At 34.6% G+C, this 13,118-nt stretch overlaps 1 protein-coding gene across 1 annotated transcript in view; it reads left to right on the plus strand.

Moving 5' to 3' along the window:
- fstl4 (follistatin-like 4) overlaps positions 1–13,118 on the plus strand; it is a 246,139-nt gene that overhangs the window by 25,614 nt on the left and 207,407 nt on the right. The window contains exon 3 of the mRNA XM_015376533.1: positions 7,096–7,129. Coding sequence (XP_015232019.1) covers positions 7,096–7,129 — 34 coding nt within the window. The remainder of the gene's footprint in view (positions 1–7,095; positions 7,130–13,118) is intronic.

Genomic DNA, 13,118 nt, shown 5'->3' on the forward strand with positions numbered 1-13,118 from the left:
TTTTCCTCTCTGCATTTACATGTTGATAATGGCTTTAACCTATGAGGCTTTGCTTTATATCCTACAGTTCCCTGACATTCCTATCTTAATTTATATTCAAACTCAGGAACACCTTAAGGCTGACATAACATAACGTATGCAGCCATATCAAACGCAGTACCCAGTCCTAATGCAAATGTGTAAGTTGATATTTGTTTTATTTACCTCAGTTGTTTAACAATGTGTTGGGATAATGATGGAATTATTTATTCTAGCTATTATTTATTCTACATTTAACATTTCCCCCCCTTTTGTGTTTGAGGTTTGTTTTTTAAATCTATTACAATAAGTGCTTGAAGGCCAGTATATCATTTTTGCAACCCTTCCTTTTCAGTAATGTTCCATCTTGTAGCTCACAGAAGGCATAATCATTACCATGACTGAAATCAAAAAGTGTGTAAAATATTGTATAAGCTGGGATAGCCCTGTGATATAAGGTATAAGTGATTTTTTATTTTTATTTTATTCTATTTATTTATTTTTGACTAAACTGATCCTTTCCATGATTAAAGGTTTGGTTCCCACAAGGAAACATTAACATTGTTATAAACATTCATTGTTCCCAGGTGAAAAAATAGTTTGGGTATATCATACAACCAAACCTAATAAAATAACCAATAGATGTAAAATAGGGTATTGGTGGCCTAGTGGAGCATTGCGCTAGAGCATTACGTCTCGGAGCTCCCTGGGGTCCACACATTGGCAGCCCACTGCTCCCCAAGGGGATGGGTTAAATATAGAGGAGAGATTCTCCATTGTGAGCTGAATAAAAGTTCAATTATAAAATAATCTAAGGCTTGTCTGCTGTTTAATGAGCCTCATCACACTTTAAACACAAAAAAAACAATAAATTAATTACTCCTCTGAAAACAAAGATTTGACTTACTCTGTATCTAAAAAACTATGTATCTCTTAGGCTAATGTTATAAAGTTAGTGCAACTGTACTGTATATTGAAAACTGTCACTTGTACTGTAGATGTATGTCTGTTTCTGTCTCCTGAACACCAGTCAGCCTAGGTAGATGGCCGCTCACACTGAGCCTGGTTCTACTGGAGGTTTCTTCCTGTTAAAAGGGAGTATTCCTCTCTACTGTCGCTACAAGCATGCTTCTTATGAGGGATTGCTGTCGAGTCAATGAGTCCATGCAATCAGCTCTTTTTTTTTTTAGATAGAGTATTTTGAACCACTCTGACTATGGTTGAATTGTCTCTGTGAAGAGCCTTGAGATTATGTTTTTAGTGAATTGGTGCAATATAAATAAACGGAACAGAATTGAATAGTTTCCAGTTAAAAAGTTGAAATGTGTCAGAAATATAAATAAAGTATATGTACAGTTAATGTTGATACATGACTTTTAATGAAACACAGCAATGGACTTACAAGAGTGAGATCAACTGATCCTCAAGCTTGCTATTTTGAGTGGCCTTATTTATAACATTGCTTTTGGCCAAAATGTAGGTCTTTGCAGAAACTTCTGTTTATAGTTGCTGGGGGAATTTAAAGGGCTTCCTTAATGGAAGAAGATACTCACAGAGATTTTATTTTTTTTACTGATATCATTTATATAGAAGCAGAGGCAATATTACTGTTTTAGGATTGTGTACATATGGCCTTAAGTGCTCCCAGCTCATACAATATATTACTTACTTTTTGCCTAAGCTGCTAAAGTGGTGGCTGTGAGGCAGAACATGACATAAATAAAAGTAAAATGTCACAGGATTTGGTGTAGAGTACATTTTTCTGTTAGTCTATTCACAATATTAAGCTTGCCAAATGAAGTAAATTAAGTTACAGTCAATCTGGTTTTAACACTTTCTCACCTAGTCTTACAAAACTGCATTATAGCAAAACTGCACAAGATAGCTCTTCATGATTGTTTGTATGATTTTTAACAATCATTTTGTGCCCCATGTTTCCTTATCTCTCTTTTTCTAAGACTCCTAGATAAAATATATTTATCAGTCTATTATCCCTTTATTTAGGAGCACACATTTTAACTTTACCACCATTATCATCATCATGGTATTGGTTCCTATTACAGTAGTTTTCAGCCACCCCTCAGTATATGTTGGTCTCTGACTGACCATCCTAATGAAAATGTTATGGCTCTGCCACTGTACCCCAGACCTGGTATTTGGAAAAAGCATCAATGGTCAAGAAAACTAAAATGCACAGTTTGACCAGGGCTAAAATAGATGTGTTGCTGAGTGAGGTAGGGAATAGATTTGTTATTCACATAAAGGAAGTATTATTCATGTCAAAAAAGTCTCTTGTATGGATGAATTATATAAAAATTTCACTCCAGGCAGCATTGCACTTATCCATGGCTGTGATATCTGAAAAGTACAGTAAGGATACACTTACAGAATTATTTTATTTCCTAAAAGTGGCTTCAGGAAGAGCCTTGATCTAATCCTGATTATGTTAAACACCCATGGGGAATTTGTGCTAGAATTAACCATTTCTAGAACCCTAACAGCTTTAACTAATAAACAAAATAACAAAAACCCCTGAAAATCAGAACGCCCATCTATGACATTTAATGTTGGCAAAAATGGTCATGTTTTTGCTTCCTCATTTTATTATATTAAGATGTTTCTCAATCTTTCATGGATTATTTTGGTCTTTAAAAATCTGACTTAACCATTTCCCCCCATTTAAAATGTAATTTATTCATATTCACAATTCATCAATATAGATTTTTCAATTCTCTATATGCTATAGTGTTCCTTTAGAAATAGCTTACCCGGGCGCCCTGACCTCCTTTTGTTCAACACCAGTGAAGCATTGGGATGACAGAGGTCCAGTGAATCATTCTTACCGAAAATAGTACCAGTTCAACACATAGATACAAGAGCAATGCTCTTGTTAGTTTAGTCTGCCCTCAAGTCAGTCATCATCATGGTCCAGGTAATCTTGCTATTCCCTAAAATGCAATGCTTCCAGCATAGTCACAGCCTCATATCATAATGCATGGGAATATCGATGATATTATGTTTACAGCAGTCTGTGTGAATGCCTCACACCTTTTTACACTTATTTGATCATCTACTGTATGGTTCACCCTATTGATACTGGAGAAGAGGAATGTGATGATTTGAAAAAGTTGATATGAGCCTTTTTACATTTTTACAGCCTTTTTTTTTTGCAACAGGTCAGCTAGAGCAGTGCCAGCATACTGTATATCACACTGCTATTTAGAATTTGATAAAGTCGAAGAACAAACAAAATTTCACACAAAATGCAATTATTGGGCTGCATTGTGGCACAGTTTGTTGCACTGTTACCTTGCAACAAGAAGGTCCTGGTTTCGATTCATGGCCTGAGGGCTTTCTGCATTGAGTGCATATTGTCTCCATGAACATGCAAACTCCATGTGCATGCGTGAGTTCTGTCTAGGTACTCTCGCTTCCTCCGACAGTCTAAAAACATGACGGTTAGGTTCATTGTTGTCTCTAAATTGTTTTAGTAGTTAGTGTGTGTGCATGATTGTCTCTGTGTCTCTTTGTGGTGCCCTGTGACAGACTAGCAACTTACCCAGGGTGTATTCAACCTGTCACCCATAGACCACTGGAGATAGGTCACCCTAATAAAAAAACAAAACAAAAAACAAAAACAAAGAAGAAAGTCCATCTCATGGGCTTTAAAAATAATTAGAGTGGGGAGTGGCCATGTACTGGTTAGGGCATAGAGCTTGAAATCCTAAGGTCCTAGAGGCCCACTGCCACAGAGTGGGAGTATGCCACTCTGGGTCCCTTAGCAAAGACCCTTAACCCCACACTGCTCCCTGGGAGCCACACGATGGCAGTCCACTGCTCACCAAGGAGATGAGTTAAATGCAGAGAGTTAATTTTGTTGCTCTGTACTTGTGACAGTGCATTGATAATAAAATGCTTGGGGGAAAAAAAAAAAAAAAAAAAAGTAGAAAAAACCTCCTCCTGCTTTTGGTACTTTGGCTCAGCACAAGTTTGCACTGGAAGTGAACCGCTTCAGGATCAGGAAAAACCATTCAGAGACCAGTAGTTGTAAGTGTCAGAATATGTCTCTTTGACCTGTTTAAGGGTCCTGGAAGGGTTTATAGACACAGGATCAATTTCAGAACTTCCATAGCTTTGGAAGCACCAAAACTGTAATAAAACTTTCATACACACCAGGCTTTACTGCATTCTGGTAAAGATTTTGTCCTAATTCAACATACTCCTTTAATACCTTCTTGTCATATTGCCTGAAGCCAAGAGGTAACACAAGTCAAGATAACAGCCTACGGCAACAAAGGTTAAAATATCCTGAATCCTCTCTCCTCCCAATTATGCACACTGTATCTGTCAAGATTCTAACACTTTTTTTTTAGTTGATGAGAAAACAAAAGTTGTATTTAAAAATATACCTCTCAGCTCCTATTACCAGGAGCTATAATTTGAAAAGAAAATATTGGATCCGTCTTCACCGAAACGCAGTTGATTTGTCCTCAGATTACATCTGATAGAAAATATTTAAATATATCCAAGAAAAGAAAGCAATACCACAGGGTGGGAAAAAAGTGGAAAAAACAGGTTACTGCTAATTAAATGTGACATGGCAATATTTCCCCTAATGTCTAAGCATATAAATTGTAATGATTAAAAAATCCTTTTGTTTTTTCAAAGAACAGAGAAACAGTATTTTTAGAAAATAGAATGTAACCTCTCCGCCACCTCTGAGCTTGATTTCATTCTTTAATCAATTGATCAAACAGCGCTCTCAAAATGATGGAAGGTGGTGCTGAGGATCTAACCTAGTTTTATTTGGCCATTATTAGGAATCCTGTCTGCAATTAAGATGGACAGATGGCATATGTAGAGAGGAAAAAGGAATAGAGATGTATCCGTAAAGACGTAGCTTTGACAGGGAGCCTTACAACTGCTGCGTTCCTCATGAGTATTGGTCTCCTGGGAAGCTGAAAGGGGGGTGGAGGGATGGGTTTTTACAGAAACGCACACTTTTATCGGTGAGCCTCATTACTGGAGGCATCTATGCTGAGGGACAAAAATGTAAAATGTCACTGTGCTTGAAATGTTGCCACATATTGGATTGTTCAGAAGTGGTGTTGCACTGAAAGACCACTTTGTTCTATTTTGAAATATCATGTCAATAGCCTGTTTTCTCTGCATATGTAAATGAAGCACATCTCAAGCTTATAAATTTATGCAAGTCCTTAAGCTACAAAAAGCCCAAGTGATCGGTCACTTATAAGCACGCAATGCACATTAAATTGCCTAATTTATTATTATTATTATATATATTTTTTTCCTACTTGCTTTGATTCTGTTTTATTTTCCTATATTTTAATCATGTAAAGCACTTTGCATTGTCTCTGTACTGAATTGTGCTATACAAATAAATTTGCCTTGCCTTGCTTAAATAATATCGCCTAATTAAGATGAAATGCCTGTAGTGTTAGAAGATACTCAATACGTAAATGGAGTGTACCTAGCTCAATCTCTATATAAATAGAAGTGTTCTTAAAGATCTTTAGTGTTTGTGAATGATGTTGGTTGAACAAACAACATTGTTATTATAACTATTATAATAATAATGATGATGATGATGATGATGACAATATATTTTATTCAAAGTGCCTTTCAAAACACTGCACAAAAAACATAAACAACAATTGATAATATTAAGTACATATGCATGTATTTAACTGAAGAAAATGTTTTTTAATTTAACTTACCAAATGACTTAATTTTCCTTTGGGATCAATAAAGTTTCTTTAAATTTCATTGGATTTAATTTAATTAAATTGAATTGCATGCCTCAGATTTTAGTGCTTTATTTCTGAAAATGTATCAGTTTGCTGGACCTTGTAATATGGCACAAAGTGAAATATGTAGAAATCTCTAGTCATTGCATATTCTTTTATTTCATTAATATTTTATATCATGTCAGCACACAATGATTATCTTTTAGGCACTTTATGTGACAAGGGATCCCATGTATTCATACAACATGTATCCAATTCTATCCATTTTAGTGGATTCAAAGTACATTGTAGATGCATTAATTTATGTTTCAAGGTACACTTAAAAACATTTTGTGTTCAGTTCATTGTTTTAATTAGTGATTTTTTTTTGTGTGTGGAAAACCAGCTTATTGCATGAAGTAATTAAACCAGGAGTCGCTTCTCCTGCATGACAGGGAGGTGACAGACGACAGCTGATCACATGGTATGGTAAGGATGCAGCCCTTCCTCTTAGATATAGTGTCTGTGGTAAGGAGAACTTCCATTAAACAGGAAGAAACGTCCAGCAGAACAAGGCTCACTTTGAGCTACTTTCTTTACTTTGTCAAGAATAGTGATAAAGTTAAACAAATAAATACATAGCGAAGATTATTATTTATAGAGAAAAACATGAAATTATTGGCAGCAACAGCATTTCAGTTGGTATGGCAAGGAGAGAAAATATAATACAAAGAAAGACAGGGTCCACTGTATCATTTTCAGAAAGAGAGTGTGCTGTTATGGGTAGCAGTTTTTTGTCCCTATAGTAAGGTGTTATAGCCAAACAGAAATTCCAGATCGGCTCCATCATATAACTTTCATCATCCAGAAAGGGTTTTGCATGTTGCATGGATGGTAGAAACATACCATTAATAAAAAACATGATATCAGTATCCTTTTAAATAGGACTGACAAATGACACACTGCGTATACAGTTGGGCTCAACTGTTTGTATCTTAAATAAACACTCCAGCAGAACATGTTGACATTTGATATCTTGCTGCTTGTCTGCAAAGTATATTTCCAATTAGAGTGATTGAATTGACTCTGTCTTTGTATCGGAGTTTTTCTATTTTCTCTGTTGTCATCCACCGTCATTTTGTGTTATTCCTTCTTCATTTATCTGTATGCCCTTGTTTTGTACTATAGTTAAGATTTTTTTTCCCAGAGAAGAGGAAAAGACAGAGTAACGGATGGCAAGCGAAAAGCCGCAAAAAGGAGGATGCTATGTTCCCCCTCGCTCCTCTGAGCCGGTGTAATAACCAATTTTGTGTGTGTTCTCTGTTTGCAGGAGAGGGAAAAAGCAGACGGGAGCATCGATCAATGTGAGTACACTTACAGTGTTCAAACCAAAACAGTATTTTTCAAAATATGCCATGTTGTGCACCATCGCAATAGGCTTTTTCTTCTGCTGTTAGTCTGGTATGTTCTTTGGTCCTCTGATTACAGGGAAGCATCGCTAAGTAATTCAGCTCTGAATAGCTCAGATAAAGATCAGCTTTTAGGGGGAAAGCGGCTAAAATATCATTTGAAAAAGATGAGAAAAATCTCTTATTGCTGGATTGCATTTATGGCTCCAGTGCCCCAAGAGTTTTTTTTTCAGAAAACAATTTCCGATGCAACTTTGTTCCACAGAACCATGTGTGAAGCCTAGCTACCAGTGAGATTTCAACAAAAAAAAACAACTCCACAAACAAAAACATCTTAAATCATTCAGTCTTCGTGAAAACCTCTTGATGATGTTGACATATAACTAATTATTTTCCTGTCAGATATAGAAAATCAAAGTTTCTCCTCATATTCTGCGTTAGTGATTGCTTAAAGGATTTATGCCAATAATGGTCACCTGGTCCTCACCCTGAACCCTAGTATAATGATTTAGAGATTCTTGTTAAACATTATTTTTAAGTATTGGACCAATAGTCAATCAGCTCTCCAACATTATTTTCACCAAATGTTCAGGTGTTGCTACTTAAGATATGAGAAAGTAAAATAACGACAAACTAATCTCACCGTGACAAATGTAGAAAATCTCACCTTCTAGTTTTATGTTAATTAAATATCAAGATATGTAGATATTAATCACAGTTAATTATAGATATTAATCACAGTTAATTAAATCATTGGTGGCAAAATGTGTGGTTCCTCTGTTGCAGCATACTTTGCACAGCCCATGTTTGCCAATAGAACAATCCCCTTTTCTAAATCTAAAAGGTTAGAGCATACGGAGAGAAAGAGAGAGAGATTTTTGCACAAACTCTGGGTTTTCAAAGGTCGTCTTTTATGCTTTCTTCTTGTAAGTTTATATCACAGTTCTACAGGAGTTTGGTCTTCCCAGTATCAGTAATGCACAATAGGAAATATATTTTCTATCTGTTAAACCATTTCTGTTTGCTCTTTGGTTTCCTTAAGAGAATATTGTTTTTGTATCTGTTTTGTAATAGTACTGTAGTTCCCAAATTGTAAGGGCTTAAGTTGCACTAAAGGGTCAGAAAGGTTGTTTAAGTTTTGCAGAGGACAGTTTTATTTTTTTGTAAATGAAACTTAAGATTTGCCTATTATGGCTCTACCATTTGGTTTCAGATTTTATTACCAGCAATGTTGCTTTAGACAGCTGTGTTCAGGAAAGCTGTGCTAGAAACTACTAATGAAGATAAAGTACCTTTCTTTTATGTGCTTTGTTCACACGTTTCATTTACTGGAGTTCCATATATTGCTACTATTGCATAGATTAACGAGTGAGTGAGGGAGACTGAACAATATCTTCAGGGCTAAATGCTTCCTACTTCACAGGTTACTTAATTTTCACGGTTTAAGTTCTTCATTATATGCTGTCCTTAGTTTATGAATGAATTGTTTTATGCTTGCCTTTTTCTAAATCTGATTCTATTTGCCCAAACATATACTAGCAATTGTTTTGGTATACAGGTATTATTCTGCCTTTAGGGTAGTATATTTTTTCTTTTCATTTTATTTCCTAACTATTAAGTTAATATTTATTTTTAATGTGTAGTTTTTTACCTCTTTTTAACTTTTGGCATTTTAAAAATTGTACATAATTGATTTTTAAAAAAATCTTCTTTTCAACTTACCATGTTTTATTGATGCTGGGACTAAGAACCTATATACATATGCAGCTATTGTATGGTAAACATGTGGCTGTTTTTATACATGCTAGCTTTCTTTTAACATGTTAATTTAACCTAACTATTCATTGATAATAAATTCTGAAGTTTTCATGAATTCAACTCTCTTGAATTCATAACCTTTTGGACAGCAGTTGGGTAAGAGAATTAAAAGGGATCAATTTAATAGGGAAAATGTCTGTTTTAATGCGATAACTTGAAGCTGTAATTTAGGGTAAAATAATGTAACCTGAAATGAAATTGAACCTGCCTGCCCATCTTAAGACTTGACATGTACTTGCCTATCACATATTTAGAACTTGACTTGGACTTTCCTCTCCAAGAGTTGAAATTTGGCATGGACTCGACAGATACAAACTGACACAGGCCTTGTAGGAATGTAGCTCAGTAGACGGCACCATTTATAACAAAAAAAATAAAAATGTTATGCAACAAAATGACCAATACTGCAAAGGTTATAAGGTTGCACAATGACCACTTACTTTTCAGACCAGCTAATAACTTCAAAAAAAGAAAATTTTTTAAGACACCAGTAAACATCCTATTCTTTAGGTAATACAGCTATTAATTTTTCTTACCTGATTATAATAACCCCATTATTAAAAATCGGGTAACAGATATAAGTAAAAAAATCAAATAGGAGGGTAGGTTGTGTAGTTCTAAACCATGTATTGAAAAGTGTGGAAATTAGTATTTGCATTTTAAATTCTCTCCCAATCCTCTTTTTTTCGTGGCATTGTTGTAGCTGCATCTTCATGACTAACATTCTGATGATGACATTAATCAAAACGACCCAGTTTTAGCTCTGGAGACATTTCCAGTTGAAACTTGCTTTGTTACAAAGATCGTGTATAAAGGTTGTCTGGCAGGTGAGCCATTCCTAGATTAAAGGTCACTTCTTCCTAATGACCTTTCATATTATTTACTTCCTGTTATTTTTTTTGTCAGTAGGATCCATATGGAAAAATTGAATATCCCTCATTTATCTTCCCAGGGAATGGAGATTAATTTTGTCCTTAGTGCTTAATTTATGAACCTTTGCAGAGACCTAATCAGAGTTTGTTACCGTCACAAATTAAACAATGGCAAGAGGGAAAGCAAGTTAAGCAGTCATGTGGTTCATTTAGATTGTAATTGGGTGAGAATTAGATGGGACAGGGTTGACAGAGAGACTCTCTAATAAGCAGAAAACGACTGAGAACGAGCCTGGGAGGAGATGAGCAAAGAGAAGAAAGGAGACAGACTAAAGAGACGGAGGACTTGGTTGAGGGAAGAGGAAAGTATGACAGATCTGAAGTCATTTTGTGCTTAATAATTCAGTCATTGTCAGCTTCTCTATGGAGATATGGAATGTGGAAGCAAAAAAAAAAAACTTGACCAAATCATGACAAAGAGATTAGAAAAAAAATAAATAAATAAAAAATGTAGGTTGTCTAAGGGAATATGATCTCTTTTAAAAAGTGCAATGGATTATGTTCCAATAGGACGCACTGAGATCAATGCTTAATAGATCATCTTAATCTGACCTAGAATAAGTCACAAATAGTCGTGTTTTAATATGTAGAATATAAAGATAATGTTTAAATATCTAGATTATACTGTTAATCTGATTAAATGTTTATGCCAATTAAGAGTTTATTTTCAGCATTCCTTAAAACTGCAATCACAGGTATAACTTTTGTATGATAAAACTGCATTAAGGGAGGAAGGCTAACTAGTGACAATAAGTGGCAAGCCATTTAAACTTTTATGGAAAATATATAGAGACAAATTCCATGTTATTTATTAAGGACGACCGCCTCTTGGTATTTTTTATTTTTTTTTCCTTTCCCTGCAGTGCCCACTCCACATAGCAGTCAGTTGTAGTAAATCTAGGGCAAATAGAACAAGAAAGTTAATGTTAATATTTAGTGTGAGCTATTATTAACGGTGTGTCACAAAGTGGGGATGGTTTTTACTGGTATATTATTAAAGTTAGTAATACTGGTAAATGTGAATAAAATAAAATAACTCGTCCTGATGTCAACAGAACAAGTTTTTTCAATAATGCTATTTTAGCACTGTTAAGTCATAAGTGTTTTGTTTTTGTGTTTTTTTTATTCAAAAGTCAAATCTTAAAAAAAAAAATAAGGTATGATTTACTTTTTTTAGGTGGTTAAAGAGAGCTCTAATTGTAATATGTCAGATTTTGATTGGATTAAGTTTTTGTCTAATAAAATATAAAAAAAAAAATGTTTTAAGTTGATCCCTTAATTATGGTTTATCACCACTCATGTTGAAAGACGAGGAGTATGAATATGAGTATCTCTCATGTCACACTGCAAATATGGCTCTGTGTGCTGTTTTACAGCCATTATAAAAAATGAGATGTTTTTGCTGATTTTTGAAAACTTTTTTAGATTTTAATCATATTTGATTTAGTAAAAAGTGAAAAAAGAAACTGCCGTTTCTGCTGTCAGCACCCTACAGCTAGATTGTGCTAGCTGAACTGTCCCCTGCCATAAATTTTATATTACCACTATCTCGCTCATATTATTATTCTCTCTGAACTATGATTAACTGTATAGCAATGGAGATCATCAAGGAAAATGTTCACTGAGTCATGAAGAACATGATCAAATTAGTAAAACTAAAGGGGTTCGATAAAATGCGACCAGCCTTTCTGTAGGTGGATAACGAATTAAAATATATTAGAGTAATATCACAAGCATAAATCTCACAGTTTTTTTTAACGTCATGAACATAAATTTGTTCAGGCTTGAGATTTGATTTTCATTCACAGGCAGAGAATGTTTTATGTTATCAAAATTATTTATTGAAAGTGTGAAAGTCAAAGACAAAAAAGGGATTTTGTCGTAGCGACTATTTCGCCCCCATGTTGAGCACGGATGCAGATCCTGATGAAGGGCTTAAGAAGGACAGTCGGCACCTCGGGGGAGTTGGAGGGACTGACAGCCACACTTTCAATTACACTTTCATCATTTTTTTAGATGTACCTTGACATGTTTAGTTGTTCAAAAAAAAAACACAATATACATTTTTGAATACATCATTACTGATTTTTATGAAGTTTATAGAACTTTATTCTGTGTATAATTTCTACAATATCTGTTTGCCACCGTCTATGACTGTCCTTGTTAGTTGATTTTTTTAAAAATGAACTCAAACATACTTATAATCTAATTGTCTGTAATTTTAATTGTCTACGTCTGTTTATATATATATATATATATATATATATATATATATATATATATATGTATGTGTGTGTATGTATATGTGTATATATGTATATACTGTATATATGTATTTGTATGTTACTCCAGGTCAAATTTTCAGTGATGCTGCAGCCTTTGGCATCACTGCAAAGGGATATATATTATAGACAGCTTTATGAGCTGAGAACAAAAATAATTGCTTTTGAATTCAGATTATATGCTTCTATGATTGGCTCTATCTATGCCCGATGCTCCATCTCTGCTCCTGCTTCTGTGTCTATAGGTCTATATATCTACATCTATAGCTGTGTCTAAATCCACATCTACATACAGAAAGGGAACAAATTAAAGGAAAAGTAGGGATGGAGAGTCTTTGGTATCATTGGTTTGCAGTCAGCTAGAATGCTTTTGAATTGATTCTTCCAGTTTCTGGAGCTCTGATTGAGGGATTTAATGCTGTTGCTCAAGAGATATTGACTTGTTTGGTGGAAGATGCTGAGAAATGCTAACTCAGCCAATGGGTGTATAGATAGGTTAATATCCTACAGTGCATCAATGCTGGCCATAACCTAAAATTGACTTTATTTTCACGTTGGTAAAACCACCCATAGTGTAGGCTGAAGCCCTCTGGATCTTCAAAGATACTTACATATAAGGTGAACATTACAATTTTATCTGTTTAATAGATGCTATTTTGACGTTTATGTAAATGTGTAACTGCAGTGCTTTGAAAGAAATTCATTACCATTGCACATTTTTACATCCCGTCATGTTCCAATCACATAATGAAATGTTTTATGGGGATTGTATGCAAAGTGCCAATTTTTTTTTTTTTTTTTTTTACATAATTCTGAAGGAGAAGAAAAGAATAAATTTAGGGTATTTTTAAAGCACAAATCTGAAAAACGTTGCTTTTGTGTTGCAACCCCTGACTTCCTGATTTCAAGAAC

Source organism: Cyprinodon variegatus, unplaced genomic scaffold (genome assembly GCF_000732505.1).
Source record: "Cyprinodon variegatus isolate N-32 unplaced genomic scaffold, C_variegatus-1.0 Scaffold136, whole genome shotgun sequence".
In the NCBI taxonomy this organism is placed as follows: Eukaryota; Metazoa; Chordata; class Actinopteri; order Cyprinodontiformes; family Cyprinodontidae; genus Cyprinodon; species Cyprinodon variegatus.